The following is a 17,387-nucleotide window of genomic DNA, read 5'->3' as shown; positions in this document are numbered from 1 at the left end:
TGATTCTCAATCTTGTTTTAGGCGCGAGCGGCTGCAGTGTCAGTTGTCGCAGCTGGAACTTTTCGACGAAGCTCTTTTGACGCTGAGCCAAAAGAGTGAGCACTTCCTGTCTGTCATGAGAAGTTCCCTTCAGATTGATGTGGCTGATCTCGATAGTGCCTTCGCAGAGCTCAAGGTGAGTCATTAGTTGTCGTTTGTTGTACATGGGAAATGTTCTCTATTTGAAATAATAATCCCTTATTGAGGCAATGGAAATGTGTATAAATTAAGGTTCAACCATACAGGTTCCAATGCATCTTCTTGTCCTGCTTACTACTGAGTTAATAGATATGTTTGACGCTTTCATTCCAGGAGCTGGAGTCTCAGTTAAAGGCTTGCTCTTCATTAAAAGAGGCTCTCCAACAAAGAGAGTCTGCCCTGCTTCCACGCTCTATCCCAGAAGCTCGGCAGCAGCTCCAAGCCCGGAAAGAAGGTTGCCTACAATCCTTCACTGAGTGCGAACGTCTATTGCATCTCCGTAAAAAATGTCTGAGCGAATTCAAGTCCTACCGAGAGAAGCGAGAAGAAGCGGCCCGGGCTGTTCGCAGGCTTCAGGAGGACCTTACGAAGAAAGGGGACTGGGATCCTTCTAAAGCAGAAGAGCTCCACCGCCTGGTAGGGGAGGTCACAAAGGACGTGGCCCAGCTTGAGGCCGAGGCCACCTGCTTGGACGGGCATCTGAGCGAAGCCCACCTTCACCTGTGGGCCTCCGAAGACTTGGGCGGAAGGACCTCTTGCAGGGCTCAGACCATGGGCCTCATCGCGTCGCTGGAGGAGGCACAGAGCACTTTGGGATGGAGGCAGAGGGAAGTGGAAGCCCTTAGAGTTATGTGGAAGTCCTTTAGGGAGAAGAAGGTGGAGGTGATGAAGAATTTGGAGTCATTGAAGTGTAAAGTGAGCCAGGAGGTGGTCACAGAGACCTCTGTGCAAGCATTTCAAAACAGGTACACATCCTATTTTACACAATAGCAATACTTGTCTCTAGAATGCGGGTCTGGAACGTAACCACTGTATGATATGTACAACATTGTCTCTGTCTACTAGGCTGTGCTACTTGACCCAGCTGGAGGATGAGCTTCAGTCCCTCCATCAGTCCCAGCAGTGGTTAGAGGAGAAGGGAAGACAGCTGGCCCAGAAAGACAGCGAGCAGGCAGGGGAGGCCCTCAGAGATGTGAATGTGGTCAAGGCCGCCTTGGACTATGTCAGCACTCTCATCACCAAAAGGTTGGTGCAAAATACAAGAGAGAGAGTCACTTTCCTTCTCTGCAAATGCTCAAGACATGAATACAGCCTAAGATAAAGAATCCTTAAAGTTTTCTCTTCCTGGTTTGCCGTTTTGCAATGTTAGCATGCAACTATTAGCCTGTGAGCATTTGATCAATGAGCTCAAAATCGAACAAGATTTCAAGGCGTTAGCACTTTGCTATCATGAGCATACAAATTGTTGGCCTGACAGCATTTTATGGGTTTTCATTAGAAAATAGAAATTGTTGGCCCCATGTAGCCAGTATGCTTGTAAGATGTACAACTAACCTCAATTGGCCTTTGTGTGCTAAATGTTAGCATAGTAGCTGTTAGCATTTTGGCATTGTTGCAGTTTTCATTATTTGGAGCTAAAATTCAGAATTTTTTTTTCTTCACATTTCAGTTGCACAGCATTTCAGTTCAGCATCAGATCTTCGACATTTGCATGTGATTGCTACAGAAATCTTCCCTAATTAGTCAGCTGCTATCATTCCAGCTTTTTTTTTCTTGCTCTTTTTTTTAGTCAGGAACAGAGTCAAGGAGTACTCCATCTTTTGCGCCATTACCATCACATGCGGTCCATCCTCAATGCTTCGGTGGAGAAAGCCAAGGCGTTTGCTCACAACCTGCCCGATCACAACCACAATGCTCAGGAGGCCATGAGGTCCTTCTCGCTGGTGAGAACCGCTTCGTCCTGGGCCCACGGCGACATTGCGTTATTGCAATTGCAGTTGCACCTGTATTTTACATATCGCTGGTCATTTAGTCAATTTTAACCCCCATGCCTGGCGGTGTCGTAGCATGAGAAGCTGCTAGGTGAGCTCAGAGAAAAGCAGGAGGACATGGAGCAGCTCATCAGCACGGCGGAGGAACTTCTGAGAGAACTGGATCGCATTCCTGACTGTGACGCAATCCTCATCCACAGAGACATGGAGGCGTTCAGGACCCAGTGGTTCGAGGTGAGTTGCAAGAAGCGCCCTCAATCAATTCAAACAGGATTGTTCGGGGTTGGCAACGCGCAGTTCCGTGAGCAATTATTAAACATTCATTCATTCATTCATCTTCTGAGCCGCTTGATCCTCACTAGGGTCGCGAGGGGTGCTGGAGCCTATCCCAGCTGTCCTCGGGCAGTAGGCGGGGGACACCCTGAATCGGTTGCCAGCCAATCGCAGGGCACACAGAAACGAACAACCATTCGCACTCACACTCACACCTAGGGACAATTTAGAGTGTTCAATCAGCCTGCCACGCATGTTTTTTGAATGTGGGAGGAAACCGGAGCACCCGGAGAAAACCCACGCAGGCCCGGGGAGAACATGCAAACTCCACACAGGGAGGCCGGAGCTGGAATCGAACCCGGTACCTCTGCACTGTGAAGCCGACGCGCTAACCACTGGGCTACCGGGCCGCCTATGTTGTTTTTTTATGTGGGATTTTGCTGGGTGCTCAGCTGTCCGTACTAATAAGCCAGAAATCCAAACAAGTCCTGACATGTTGTCTTGTGTCGCACGGCAATCATGCTCACATTCATCAAATCCATCAAGTGTGAAATTTCCTCCAGTAAATTGTTTACCTTCAGTGGACAGCTAATTAGATTTTGTCCATGAAAGGAGAATACCGTCTTTATTTTTTATTTACACCTCACAGCATATTTATTATAATGGATGCTTTGCAACCAGCAAGTTTTTTTATCACAGGCAAACCAATACAAACCGGTGCGGTTATCAGCCGAATAAATGAGACTTTTATGATTCCCCCCAAGATGTCCGAGAGAATTCAAACCAACACCGAAAGATTAGGCTACTGTGTGACTCTCTGGGATGATCTCAAACTGATGGAGCAGGACATGAACCAATGGACCACCGCCAGGTCCATGGCCGAACTCACCGATATTGTCACCGACCTGAGCGACAAGGACACAGAGGCCCGCCTCGTCGCCTTTCAGGTCAGTTCGTACTCCAAACAATGTTTTTGAAAAGTGACTCGTGCATGTGTGTCTATGTGCGAGACTTGAAAATTAATTGACTTTTATGTACAGGCTGAAATGGAGAAGAGAAAGCAGTCGCTGGACACTCTGCAGGAGAGAGTGTGGGAACTGAAGGAGCACGCTAAACTGGAGGAAATTCCCTTACAAATGCAGGTGATGATGATAAGATATGGAAACAAATCCGGCTTTGTTGCGGGCAGCGTGGATTCAATTTCCACGAAGGGACGGTGGGAACGCAAGTGGGGAATGGTTGTCTGGCTCCCGATACATGACTGCATGGATGGATGCAGGGATGATTTTTGTTTACGTCCTATCGTCTTCTCTCGACTTAGGTTTTGGAGTCCGATCTGAGGAAGAAGTTGGTCCACATCCAGGAGGTGTTCACCCAGACCAAACGCACTCTCAACGACTTCACATTCCAGAAGCAGCGACTGCACGACCTCATGTCCAGGATGACCGAGAGGCTCGAAAAAGTCGAGGATTCCTTGTCGAGTCTCAATGAGGACCCCTCCCCTGAAGACATTTCTGCTATTAAGGTATGCTACTCTCCCATAAATACGTTGGTCACTGTTTTGCTGTTCTGGACGGTGTACGTACAGTATACAATGATGACTGGTATCTGAATTTTTTCCAGATACGAGATGGAAAACAACTTTTTTAAATTATTCTGATGATACACTCTATATACTGTCTAATTTTTACCGATAGCACGTGGCTGTGCAACATACCTGCACTAAAAAGAGGCTTCACTATTGACATGATGTCCTCGTGATTTCACAAGGGTCTTCAGGATGTTGTCGAGCAGCAGAGGGCAGACATGGACTCAGCCCGAGAGTCTCTGAGCACCTTAAACAGGTCTCATCCCACTCCGGAGCTCTCTCGTCTCTCCGCCGACTTCACAGTTGTCGCCCAGCGCACCGAAGCGGTCACCCAGCGTTGCGCCAAGGCCAGAGGCAACCTCCAGGATGTACTGCACCTCCACTTGAACCGTGAGACAGAACACCACTCCACAGTTCATAATAGACCCTGGATGCAGAATGACTTTTTCAGTCATCAAGCAGCTTGCGATGAAACCAGCCCTTAAATCAAACGATTAATCCTACTTGATCCCATATTGTCTGTTGATGATCGAGATTAGCATCAGATTTAGTGTTGATTTTCCCCCAGAGCACACTTAAGTGGCACACAGTCCATGGTCGATCACTGTCTGGCGCCACAAGTGCTCTCTTAAAACACCGAGACGCACCTGTGCCTCCTAATGCTGCTCCTGTCACATTCGCTCCCGAGGGAATCATTTCGGCCTGGTAGCCACGGCAACTGTGCGGACACTCCTCGCCCTGCCATCTGCATTGGGGGCCACGCTTTTTCCCTTTTAGTTCCTTCACTCTTCCACCACAGCGGCAAGGAATTGTTACAGCTTTCCCTTTCATGTGTCTGTGTTTGTTATTTTGCCTTGCAGAGCTTTTCCAAGAATTCCACTCCTGGCTCTCGGGATTGAAGATGGAGTTGAACGAATGCTCAAAGCTGTCAGGAGACATTTGCAACCTCACAGCAAAGATGCAAAAACTTGAGGTACTACTGCTACAATGTGTTGTTATTTTCCTTTCTGGTGACGCTACGCGGCCAAGTATGCTTCTGATGGTTCAAAAATAATAATAAAACCTTGAGCACAAACGTTTGCCCACCCCTGCTATCGGGTATTGACTCCGATTCTGTTTAATATTGTGCCGAATTCAGCTCATGGATTGAATTCAACCACAATAATCTCTCTCGCCTTCCTTCCAACGTACACAGTCTTCAGCACAATGGAATTCAGAGGGTGAGAAGCGTCTCTCTCAGGTTTGTGAGGAGGCAGAGAGGCTCCGCCTCCACCTGCCAAAAGCTGCAGCAACTCAGCTGCAGGAGAACTTGTCCTGCTGCCAGCGAGAGTGGAAGAGCTTCCTGGATGAATGTTCCCAGAGCCAGCAAGCTCTGGGGGACAGCATTCGTCTCCTCAAAAGGTAAGGGAACAATTTTCCGTGACGCCGTTGCCAAAACGAATGCATTCTCAACTCCTCTCCTCTTTAGTTTTGACGATGCCGTAGAAGGTGTCAGGGAATGGCTTAAGCAGATGGGGCTCGGCCTCAACAGGGAGCCTCTTCTTGTGGCAGACAGCCAACAAGGTGCCCCTGACACCAAAGAGGAACTGGAGAGGGTGGAAAACCTCCATCGGGAGCTTTTAGAGAGACGGTATAAATAATTATTTTAAACGTTTCCTCTGATGAGCTGTCAAATACTCACATATTTTATTCTCTTTCAGAGACTGTATTGAGCGTATCATCCAGGACGCCCGGTCCTTGTCCGAAGCAGGACGCGGGTCAGGCGAAGAGGTCCGAGCGGCGGGCAGACTCCAGATGGATCACCAGGCTCTGCTCAAAGCCGCCAGCGGGAAGCTCCGAGGCTGCCAGGAGAACCAGGCCTTTGGGGAGACCTTGCAGGGCGTGTGGGCCTGGTTAGAAGAAATCCAGGAGAAGCTGGGCACGGTTGATAGCACCATGGGCACCAAAGAGCAGTTGGAGCAGAGACTGGAGTCTGTGCAGGTGAGGACAAATGACCCAACTTTGCTGCCATTGCAACCGCTCAACACTTAAGGGTGCTGTTTCTTCACAATTCCAACTTGCCCGGACTGGTGCGTTTGAGTCCATCGATACAAATTCTTTGAACCTGGCTCTTTGCACAGGATATCCTGCTTTTCAAAGGCGAGGGCGAGGTCAAACTGAATATGGCGATGGGTAAGGGCGAGATCGCTATGCGCAGCTACGGCGCCTCCGGACAGGAAGTGGTGCGCTCGCAACTCCGGGAGGTGGGGGACGCCTGGGCCACAATTCTTGTGACGGCCATGAGCTGCCACAGGTACGAAGGCCCGTTGAAACTACACCTCACTCCCTCCTGCGTATGCAGTTAGTACATTTTTATCAAGTACAATGTGTGTTTTCGTCAGTCGTCTTGAGTGGACGGTGTCCCAGTGGGCCGGTTACCTGGAAGACACATCCCAGCTCAGGCGCTGGATGGAGGCCGTGGAGCAGGAAGTGCGGGCCTCCCTCGCCCCGCAGCTAGGGCCCAGAGAAAAGGCGGCGCAGTTGGAGAGACTGCGGGCCCTGCTGGCCGACATGGCAGACCACCAGTTGGCCTTGTCCAGCCTGGAGGAAAAAGCAAGAGAACTCTTTAAGAAAACCGGCGACGCCGGTTTTAATCACGGTGCTCGAACGCAGCTGCAGGTGCAATTCGACGAGCTGGCAGGTTTGGTGGAGGTGCGAAGGACATCGACTGGTCCTGACTTCAGGTCACCCAAAAAAACATCATGTTGACAGTGCTTGTGGGTTTCTTCTAGGAGAAAGTACGCCTGGCACAGAGCGTGGTGCTGGAACACCAGGAATACTTGGAGGCTGTCCGGGAGCTCACTGATTGGCTGATGACCGCGGGGGAGGAGCTACAGCATTGGTCCGGAACGTCGGGAGACTCTGCCTCTATCCAGAAGAAGCTACACAAAGTGAGGGTAAGATGTCCTTTTGGCCAGCCAAATACAACTTCTTGTCTGGTATTGATGTAGAAACCGGAATTTTTATCAATTGCTCTAAAAAAATTAATGGGTGACTTAATGGTCCAAGTGCACCATCTCCAAATGGTGTCTCCCAGATAGCATGTGTTGCTATAGTAACGGATTCTTTAATCTTTCTCATGTACTATTAACTCATTCAGTAGCGGCCAATTCTGAACCAAGTCTGAAAAGACGTTTAAAAATGTCTTTGGGAGTGAATGAGTTAAGGAGGACAGCGCATGGAAGAAATGTGATCAGATTCAGAACAGTTAGTTCCGCTGTCATAGAATTTTAAAAAAAGTCCTCAAGGACATTTCACTACAATACAATCCTGATTTATATAGTATATTTATAATAATATTTATAAAAATATTAAAATATTTATTAGACTATTAGTTCATTAGACTGTGAATAAAGGTAAGGGAGAGCAGTGTGTGTTATAAGCAAGTTGGTAAAATGATTTGCATTTTAATTTTCACGCTCGGATCCCAATTATCACTTAATAAATTAGTGTTTGAGGAGCCCCGGTGTGAAGAACGCAAACAGACACGTACAGTCAGTGATGGTGTTGAATTCCACACTCTCGCACTCGAGGCGACTTTATAAATAGCATTGACTGCTCATCCTCAGGTTGCAGTTTCTACAGCCACGGTTTCCTTAGCAACTTTGCTTCCTCTCAACCCTTCAGGAGCGCGTAGAGTGCCGCCTCCTAGAAGGCCGCGAGCGCCTCGGCGCCGTGCGACGGACCGCCACGTCGACGGCGGAGCACACGGCAGCGGGGGGCTGCGAAGCCATGGACCGGCAGCTGGGGACGCTTTCCCAGGCGCTGGAGCAATGGGAGGGCGCCGCCCTGAGGGCCAGGGACGGCCTGGAGGGGGCACTCGCCTCCGCCGCCGCCTCCGAGGAAGAGTGCGAGCGTCGGACGACTCGGCTGGATGACGATTCGAAAGAGCTGGACGCCCGACTCAGGGGGTGGAGCCAGGAGCTGATGAGAGCTGAGGGACTGTGCAATGGCGGGGAAGCGGTGACGGGATGGCAGTTGGCTAAGGTACCGAATGTTAACATAACCACTACCGATACATCATAATTATAGAAACCTTTGATACTATACAAAAATGCAATAGAATATTACGCAAATGGGCCAAGTACATCATCTGGGAAAGTACTGGTTATTAGCTGTTTCATTACACACTGATTCCTAGCTAGCATTGGAGCACACAGTTGCTGAAACCTGATTGGTCCAAATGAAAATTGCACGTGGCAACGCAGCTAAGAGAAACGCCATGAAATGAAGAGAACCATCTGTTGGGATTAAATGAATACAATTGAGCAGAAAAAGAATTCAGAGTTGAGGTTGTAAATGTAGGCCATTGCTTCTGTTTGGGCAGGCCGGCTCACCGATGGGATTTATTATCTGTCAGCGGTTTCCTCTAATTGTATATTGTGAGTGTGTTTGCATTGCAAGAATGAAAAAAAAATGCATTCTGCTTTCTCCATCGGCGATTATGTTTTTCCTTTTGTCAATCAGTGGAGAAAAAAAAGCTAACAAAAAAAAACACATTAGTCTGTAAATCAGCTTTACTGAAACAACCAGGCAGACACGACTGCAATCCAATCACTCAACCTCATTTTCTACTCATCAATTCCTCCACCTCCCCCTCCATGACTTCGCCTTTGGCAAGGACCTTACGTTTTCATTGACATTTTAGATTGTTTGCCGGAGCAGGATTAGGCAAAAACTTTGTGGAGGGGTGATGAGAAAAAAAAATCATTACATTTCAGTGCCAATCCAGGATTGTTTGGGCTTTATTTTTTCCTTCTTTAATTACTTCTGCTGATTACCAGAATTCAAATTATGTGACTTGATTTGGAAGACATTTGATGTCATGGAATGTTGAACTGATTATGTTTTCATGGTGATTTGCATAAAATTTGGTTCGCAATCAGGTAACAAGACAAAACCTTTGCCACCGTTTTCCGAACCGATTCATATGAAGTGAGGCAATGTGGATGCGATGAAGGACAAGAGAAATGAGCGGATTAACGCTTGGATAAGGAATGAGACTTTCGATTTTTTTATTTCATTTTTTATTTTTTCCCCCCCAGAAAATCCTTTATTTGAGAATGGATCCTTATCCATCCATCCATTTTCCAAACCGCTTGATCCTCACTAGGGTCGCGGGGGGTGCTGGAGCCTATCCCAGCTGTCTTCGGGCAGTAGGCGGGGGACACCCTGAATCGGTTGCCAGCCAATCGCAGGGCACACAGAGACGAACAACCATCCACGCTCACACTCACACCTAGGGACAATTTAGAGTGTTCAATCAGCCTGCCACGCATGTTTTTGGAATGTGGGAGGAAACCGGAGCACCCGGAGAAAACCCACGCAGGCCCGGGGAGAACATGCAAACTCCACACAGGAGCTGGAATCGAACCCGGTACCTCTGCACTGTGAAGCTGACGTGCTAACCACTGGACTACCGGGCCGCCCTGGATCCTTATCGAACCATAATTTTTTTTTGTTCTCAGTTAAAATTTGTTTTGAATCTGTTTGGATCCTTTTTGTTGTGCGCCTTGGAATTAAAAACAAACTGATTGTGATCATGATAGGGATCGGGAAACTGGATAATTTTGGTATGGTATATATAATCTGGATTCATTAATCCGCCTCTGGATCTCTTGAGTGTTTTGGAAGCAACTCGGAACGTTGCCCGTAGGATTCAATTTGGATGCCTTGTTTTGGAGGCAAGTCGCTGATTGGATTCCCCTCGCTTGTTCGTGTGCGGTGATAACTTCCTTTGAGCGTCCGCTTCCCTCCCAGCCTCGCTCTGCCTCTTTCCGGATGTTTGCGATTTGACTTCTCCCTTTCCAACGCTGTCTTAACATCAGCTTTCGCACTAACACCCCCCCCCCCCACCCCCGCCCTCCCCGAGCCTCTTCGGCCATGCTGTCCAAAGCACGGCGCAGAGGAGGAGTCAGCCTCTCCTCCCTCCCGTTTCCTGTGTGCTTTTTTCTTGAGGCAGTCCCGCATCTGCGCCGGCTGACAGCTGAATTCCTCCGGGAGAGTGCGTGAGAGAGACTGCATGAGGAGGAGGGAAAGCAAGCAAGCGAGGGAGGGGAGGGCGAGATGTTTATTGGTTATACGTCAGAGAGCGAGGGAGGCAACACATATTTCACGGGACAGGATTTGATGATCGACCGAATGCAGCGTGAGAGGCGCGCTGAGGAGAGCGGGAAGAGATTGCGCTCGCCTCCTTCCTGCCTCTGCCTCGCGCCTTGAAGAAACAGACATGCTTTTGTACATGCTGCACTTTGAGTACGAGTGTGTGGCTCCAGCTCTGGCGTGAACAGGAATGCGATTGTGAAGGCACTTAACTGATCGGTGTCATGCGCAAACACGTACGCACTGAGCCAGCCGGGCTACGTTTTGTGTCGTTCAGGACATACTGGAGGGCCTGCAAAGCGTCGAGCCAATGGCAGAGAAGTTGAAGGGTCAACTGAACGAACTGGTGCAGTACTCCAGAGACTTGGGCTCGCAGTCGGAGCGCGTCACGGCTGTCATCAAGCAACACAACGGGTGAGTTTTTATTTATTTATTTTTAACGCGAGCACATTGCGCTTAAGAATTAGGCGAGGAAGTGAATGCATGTGTTAATGTGTATCACTCCACTGGAATTTTCAGCAGACTGCTAAATCATGACGAAATAATGACTTTCGGCAAAAGCATTTTTCTCAAAATGGCGCCAAAAAGTTACACGGTGCCACTTGACAATTGTTGATTGATTGCATTGTGAACACTTAGGACAGAATTAAAACTTAATAAACTGCAGTGAGTCTCACATTGAGCTCTACTTTGCCTCTTTAGAATAGATTTTTTTTCCCCATTCGTTCACTCTTGGGGGGGAGGACGGCACGTTGTGAGAGTTCGCGGCGCCCGATGAGAACTGTCCAATCAATGTTTGTGCAATCTTACTTCATTTCGACGATTGTGCGTGTGGCCATCTTAAAAACATGACAGGTGTCAAGCTGATGAAGTGGAATGTTGACAGAGCCACCGGTTGCTAAGCGACGTGTCGCCTCACCTGTGTTTGTTCGCTGTGGTTGTTTTGGCATTTGTGCCTCTTTGCTGTTATTTATGCTAATGAGGCTGCCCGTACATTTCAAACCAACCGTTTGATACGGATATTCAAGAACTTCTATGGACGGCTATTCGCTACTCATAAAATAATCTTGTGTGCCACCTGTTTGGCCTCAAGATGGTCTGGATGGCTATAAATAGAACATGTGCCTAATAATGTGGCCAGTGCGTGTGTTACATGAAAGGGAAGCAGCAGTGCTCCCCCAGTTCAAGGTGCCAGTTGATGTTCCCATCGAAGGAGTGCATCTCAGCCTCTCCTTTAATCATACAGTGTGCGTTCTGCTAAATATCCCCGTCATTATGTCTTTACATCACCCTTTCCCTCGCAGCATCAAGCTGTCATCCCTCATATTATCACCCGCGTGAACTCTTGCCCCGCTCATATGTCGCCTCTCGACTGATGCCGTCCCCCCCCAGTCCCCCCACACCCCGTTCTGTCTCTTTACCCCATTGCTTCCACTTCACCCACTTTTCCATCTCTCCACCTGCGTGTTCCTCATCTCGCAGCCACACCATCCCTTCGTTTGTCATGTCAAAGACAGCACGCTATGTTACAGTGTCTCACCATCTCTTTGTCGCCTTTTCCTCTTTTGGTGCTGCAGTCTCAGTCTCCGCGCATCCAGGGAGTGCCAAAATAAAGAACGGCTGTTGGAGCAACGCTTCCGTGCCGCCCTGCGAGACTTTCAGCAGTGGCTGGTCAACGCGAAAATCTGCACCGCCAAATGCTTCGATGCGCCGCAGAGTGTGGCAGAGGCCTCCGCCGCCCTGCAAAGAATACAAGTAAGACATATCGTTTTTAAGACCCGCCGGAGGATGACTATAGTTGTAAATTAGCATTAGGCAACATCTGGGTTGTTTACAGCAAAGCTTTGCACATATGTGAATATGCACTGTCCTATTAAAAAAAAAAAAAACATTTATAAAATGGGCGGCCCAGTAGTCCAGTGGTTAGCACGTCGGCTTCACAGTGCAGAGGTACCGGGTTCGATTCCAGCTCCGGCCTCCCTGTGTGGAGTTTGCATGTTCTCCCCGGGCCTGCGTGGGTTTTCTCCGGGTGCTCCGGTTTCCTCCCACATTCAAAAAACATGCGTGGCAGGCTGATTGAACACTCTAAATTGTCCCTAGGTGTGAGTGTGAGCGTGGATGGTTGTTCGTCTCTGTGTGCCCTGTGATTGGCTGGCAACCGATTCAGGGTGTCCCCCGCCTACTGCCCGAAGACTGCTGGGATAGGCTCCAGCACCCCCCGCGACCCTAGTGAGGATCAAGCGGCTCGGAAGATGAATGAATTTATAAAATGGAACACAGTCATTACATAGCTACAAAATAACAATGTACCCTAAAAATGTAACCGGAATGTTTGTCTTTTTGTTTTGAGCTTGAAACAATGTCCACATGGCCGAGAGGGGTGCTCTCTTTTTTTTTTCCGGAAAAGCGGGGTGGGGGGGGGTGCTCCTCTGTTAGCGTCCTCCTCCAGTGTTTTTCCTCCCAGATGCTAAGCTAGCAGGTGTCAACATCCTGGCCGCCTTTCTGGAGCACCCCAGGGCACCCGTCTAAGAGGCAGGTGGTTGTCTGTGAAAGTAGATGTCCCGCCATCTTCGGTTATTACTTTCCTCCTAATTACCGTCCTGTGGCTGTCACAACAAGAAAGCTAGTGTTGGAGGCATTTCTTAGCAGACAAGTCACGTGACGACAACAAAAAAATCCAATTCAGATCTGCGCTTTATTCTATTTTTGTCCCCTATTGTCGCCGAGGTTTTCAAAGAAGGGCGTTCCTTCGGAAGTTGCTTTTGTCAGGATGAGAGGGAACGTGACGATTGTATGGCGGCAGAGAAAAAGAGAGCCATGTTTTATTTATCATTGACCTGGTGAGGAATGTGGAACAATATTTCCACATGGCTGACCTCCAGGAGGGACGGCGTGGGAGGGGTGAGGACGACGGCTGGTGGGGGGGCGTTTGGGGGAAGATAGCCGCGCTGCATCAGCCTCACTTAATTGGCGGTGTACACTTACTCTGGCAAAGGGGTGGAGGGAGATTAAAAAAAAGCGAGAAGTTTGGAGACAAAAACAAGCCGGGGTGTGTGTGTGTATGTATGCATGTGTGTGTGTGCGATGCGCTCACAGCACAGATGGTGGAGTGGTCCCTGCTGCGTTGCTGTCATCGTCTGAGCTCCGAGGGAGGGTTGTTTTGTGTTAGCGCGTGCATGGAGGAGCTACAGTATGTTAAAAAAAAAAACACTTGACTTGTCTTATCCACCTACGCCGGTCAAGCCCCGCCCACGCATCAGGAATCCGTAATGACTCTTGACTAATTGCCGCATCTGAAAGTGTAACGTGAGACTTTGAGACACACGCTTGTCTTAGTGAATGAGTCGAGGACACTTTTTAACCACATTGTAGGTGTGTGTATTCAACAGCTCCTTTTGTCTGTGTTTGCTGTCCCCCCCTCCCTCAAGGAGTTCTTGAGTGACAGGGAGCACGGCCAGGCCAGACTGAGTACAGTGGGAGCCAGCGGGGAGCTGCTCATGGCGGTGGTGTCCAAAGAGCGAGTTGAGGGGATCAAGGCCAAAGCGGCAAACGCCAGAGAGGACTGGAGGAGCTTGATGAATAACCTTCAGCTGAGGGAGGACGCGCTCAAGGTATTTTTTTTTTCTCCCGTTAGCTTTTGTTAGCAATTATTACGCCGTGTTTCCACCAGATGGTCAAGTTTACTTCAGTTGCCTTGTCTTCCCGCCTCAGATTCAGTTGAGTGTTAGACAGTTTGTGATCCCCATAAAAAAAAAAATTAAATCCGCAGTTCATAAACTCTCAGCTCCTATCATCCGATAATAATCAATAAAAATCACAAAATGTTTCCCTTAGTACATGAATAGAATTTCAGTATCTCTTTTTAAACTGTAATACTCAAATATTCCCTATACAAGATCACGTGTCTAAATATTGTGATGTCGTGCCACTATTCGCTTCACCAATAAATTCCGTCAATCATACTTTATTTACAGAGACTTTTTTTATACACAAGTGCTTTCTTCAATAAAAGCCAAACGTTAATAGACACACGCGCAGACATGCACGCCCAAAGTAATACTCACATCAACTGGCCTTTGCAGCAGCGCACGGCTTAAATTAAATGAAAGTACAGGGGCTATCGGAAGATTTTAAAAAAAAAGCTACCGGGTGGCATCGGAAAATACAATTAGCATCTTTCCTAATTCAATCTTCTTGTCATATTATTTGAACAAAGGCTTTGTTTGGGCGGGAGGGTCTCTGTTTTGTTTTCTTCTCATTCCATTGCCGTTGTTTGCTTTTCATTTTTGAGTTGCCCGCATTTGTGCAGCATGGTACATTTCACGCTTTGTTGTCACGTTTCGATCGACTGAATGCCCCGTCTAGAGCTTGAGGTGTCAGATGACGGAGTTCGAGGCCAGTGCCGAGCCACTGCAGGAGTGGTTGAACGGCGCTGAGGTCAGAGTTCAGGAGAGCAGCGCTCGACTACACGACCTCTCGGCCAAGAAACAAGAGCTTGGCAAACTGCAGGTAATGATCTAGCACTCCCGATTTCAAACATGTCATGTTTGATGCCCGATATTGTTGTTAGAATTTTTATTTATTATTTTTTGTAAATATAAAGTGATCGCAAAACAGTTCTTATACCTCAGTAGACCAAATTTAAAGGTGCACTGCATTTTAAGAGCAACATAAATGTCAAAATCCCTTCAACACGATCGCTCAGATACTATTTTTGAACGTCGTTTTTTCCTTGTAATCCCCTAAATGGACCAGCTGATTTTTCAAGGGCACCAAAATACTCGTAGCTCCCCATCAGATAAGGCTCCCTAAAGTGTAATCTGAAATCAGATGGGGTGGGGGGGAGAAGACCTAATTATATTTGTTGAGCACCAGTGGATCAAAATAGAGCAACGGCTTGACATAATAGTCAAAGGCAAAGTCAGGGGGAATCTAATTAAATCCCCTTCTGTCAAAAGCCTTTTTTTTCCTTGCATGCGATAACAGAATCTGTCATGTCTGGCAGAGACAAAAAAAAAGTGTGTGAGGTGGTGGTGGGGGTGGGGGTGGGGGGTGAGGTAGAACATTGACGGACGCATAAAAAGACAAAACTGACAATGGAGGGGGAAATACATCAAGCCCATCGCAAAGCTCACTGTTGATATTTCTGCCTGTCGCCGTTTTTTTTTTCTGGCCCAGCAACCAATTGCACCTCAAGTATAAGCAGTTTACCAGACAGCTGAGATTGGCTCCAGCTCACCCGCAACCCAAATGAGCACAAGCGCTATCAAACAAAACAACAAAAAATGGTTGGCCGGTTTGCATATCTGACACATTGTCTTCTGTGTGCTCCACCAGAGTGTCCTGGAAGAGATGGCCACTCGGGATACGGAATTGGGCCGCCTCAGGGAAAGAGCTCACGGTCTGTGGGAGGGTCAGGCGGCGGGCAAGGGCTTCCTCCATCGAGTGTCCCAGCTGTCCGCACAGTACTTGGCTCTCTGCAACTTGACCAAGGTTAAAAAAAAAAACGGTGGCTCATGACTTGCCATTTTTCTCGTGAACTTTCCCTCTTGTTAAGTTCTGTTGCACTCGGGTTCATTTGTCTCTGCATTCCGAAAACGGTCCACGTCATACCTACGAGCCTTATCAGCACAAGAAAGGGCATAGGCGGTGTTAGCTTCATCCAAAAATGTCAAATGTGTGAAACGTGGCAGTGCAGCGGCAGCTGACCTTTTTCACGTCCTCATTAAACGGATCCATTGGATCATGCGTGCTTGTCAGTGGGGACAGACAGAGCGTTTTCACAAGATTTATTGCCATTGAGACTACTTGGAAAACCTTTTATTTTTTAACTCATTCACTCCCAAAGACGTTTTGAAACGTCTTTTCAGGCTTGGTCCAGAATTGGCTGGTACTGAATGAGTTAATGGGTTTTTTGAAAGTGCAGATTAGCGTTGCAGTTCTGCCTTGCTCCTCGATTAAATTATGTGGACATTAAATATGTATGGGACGGCCCGGTAGTCCAGTGGTTAGCACGTTGGCTTCACAGTGCAGAGGTGCCGGGTTCGATTCCAGCTCCGGCCTCCCTGTGTGGAGTTTGCATGTTCTCCCCGGGCCTGCGTGGGTTTTCTCCGGGTGCTCCGGTTTCCTCCCACATTCCAAAAACATGCATGGCAGGCTGATTGGACGCTCTAAATTGTCCCTAGGTGTGAGTGTGGATGGTTGTTTGTCTCTGTGTGCCCTGCGATTGGCTGGCAACTTATTCAGGGTGTCCCCCGCCTACTGCCCGAAGACGGCTGGGATAGGCTCCAGCGCCCCCCACGACCCTAGTGAGGATCAAGCGGTTTGGAAGATGAATGAATGAATGAATGAATAAATATGTATGAAAGATGACTTGTGACAAAATGACTGGACAAGAAACGCGACACAACCGCAGTGTTGCGTTAAATGACTTTTCTTGTATAGTGTCCTGTGCCGTCGAGATACTCACTTCCTGCGACTCTGTTCCCGGTCTTATTTTTGTGTAGGACAAGGCCTCCAGGATTGAGCGTGTGGTCGGGGAGCATCGCCTCTTCTCAGAGGGTCTCAAAGAGCTCCAGGAATGGGTGTGCGAGGCCCAGATTGTCCTCGCCACTTGCACTTCCACCACCTCTGATAAAGTCGTGCTGGAGGACCGAATGTTACAGCTGGAGGTAGGCAGGAAGCGAAGAAACTACGATTAAGGCAACTGGAAAACCTGAAGTGGTTTGACAATCGAACTGCCATTCGAGTTCAATTGTGGCTCCGTGTGCGCAGGCTTTGCTTGCTGCCCGCCAAGAGCGGGAGATCCAACTAAAGATGCTGCTCACCAGGGGGGAAGCCGTTCAGCGAAACACGTCGGCCGAGGGTGTCCCGGTCATCCGGAAACAGATCCAAGACCTCAAGGACTCGTGGGACTCCCTATTGTCTTCCTCCATCAAATGCAAAAGGTTGTGAGCCAGTGGAAAGGAGAGCCCCCTGCACTTTTCAGCTGTTTATTAAAGTGTGTTAGAATAGTTCATGACACATTGCAATAATCTCTCGTTTATCGCGGTTAATGGGGACCAAAACCACCCGCGATAAACGAAAATCCAACATACTGTAAAGGTTTTCCCCTTTAGTGGGCGGGCGTGAAAGCTGGTTCACTGTCCTCGAACTTGTGGCTATGCTCGTGAGTTAACATCGCCTTTCTGCATTAACAGCCAGCTGGAGGGCGCCTTGTCACAATGGACCAGCTATCAGGAGGATGTGGGTCAGTTTGTGCTCTGGATGGACCGCGTCGAAGAAACACTGAGCTGCTCGGACAGACAGTATGCAGAGATGAGAGACAAGACCGCAAACCTGGGCAAGACCAAGGTACAACGCATGCATGAATGTTG

At 48.4% G+C, this 17,387-nt stretch overlaps 1 protein-coding gene across 10 annotated transcripts in view; it reads left to right on the top strand.

The window, feature by feature from the left end:
- syne1a (spectrin repeat containing, nuclear envelope 1a) overlaps positions 1–17,387 on the top strand; it is a 95,358-nt gene that overhangs the window by 32,877 nt on the left and 45,094 nt on the right. For all 10 annotated transcript variants that reach the window (XM_052052396.1, XM_052052393.1, XM_052052395.1 and 7 more), the window contains 25 exons: positions 22–175; positions 352–983; positions 1,084–1,263; positions 1,808–1,961; positions 2,085–2,243; positions 3,047–3,229; positions 3,323–3,424; positions 3,604–3,807; positions 4,053–4,260; positions 4,731–4,843; positions 5,066–5,271; positions 5,339–5,500; positions 5,571–5,850; positions 5,991–6,163; positions 6,252–6,561; positions 6,642–6,806; positions 7,537–7,896; positions 10,289–10,425; positions 11,589–11,766; positions 13,440–13,622; positions 14,377–14,520; positions 15,349–15,504; positions 16,518–16,682; positions 16,786–16,958; positions 17,211–17,364. In XM_052052396.1, the coding sequence (XP_051908356.1) occupies positions 22–175; positions 352–983; positions 1,084–1,263; positions 1,808–1,961; positions 2,085–2,243; positions 3,047–3,229; positions 3,323–3,424; positions 3,604–3,807; positions 4,053–4,260; positions 4,731–4,843; positions 5,066–5,271; positions 5,339–5,500; positions 5,571–5,850; positions 5,991–6,163; positions 6,252–6,561; positions 6,642–6,806; positions 7,537–7,896; positions 10,289–10,425; positions 11,589–11,766; positions 13,440–13,622; positions 14,377–14,520; positions 15,349–15,504; positions 16,518–16,682; positions 16,786–16,958; positions 17,211–17,364 (5,035 nt within the window). The remainder of the gene's footprint in view (positions 1–21; positions 176–351; positions 984–1,083; positions 1,264–1,807; positions 1,962–2,084; positions 2,244–3,046; positions 3,230–3,322; positions 3,425–3,603; positions 3,808–4,052; positions 4,261–4,730; positions 4,844–5,065; positions 5,272–5,338; positions 5,501–5,570; positions 5,851–5,990; positions 6,164–6,251; positions 6,562–6,641; positions 6,807–7,536; positions 7,897–10,288; positions 10,426–11,588; positions 11,767–13,439; positions 13,623–14,376; positions 14,521–15,348; positions 15,505–16,517; positions 16,683–16,785; positions 16,959–17,210; positions 17,365–17,387) is intronic.

Source organism: Hippocampus zosterae, chromosome 19 (assembly GCF_025434085.1).
Source record: "Hippocampus zosterae strain Florida chromosome 19, ASM2543408v3, whole genome shotgun sequence".
Classification (NCBI taxonomy): Eukaryota; Metazoa; Chordata; class Actinopteri; order Syngnathiformes; family Syngnathidae; genus Hippocampus; species Hippocampus zosterae.
Note: the sequence above shows the minus strand (reverse complement) of the source record. Positions and strands in the feature narration are given on the sequence as shown.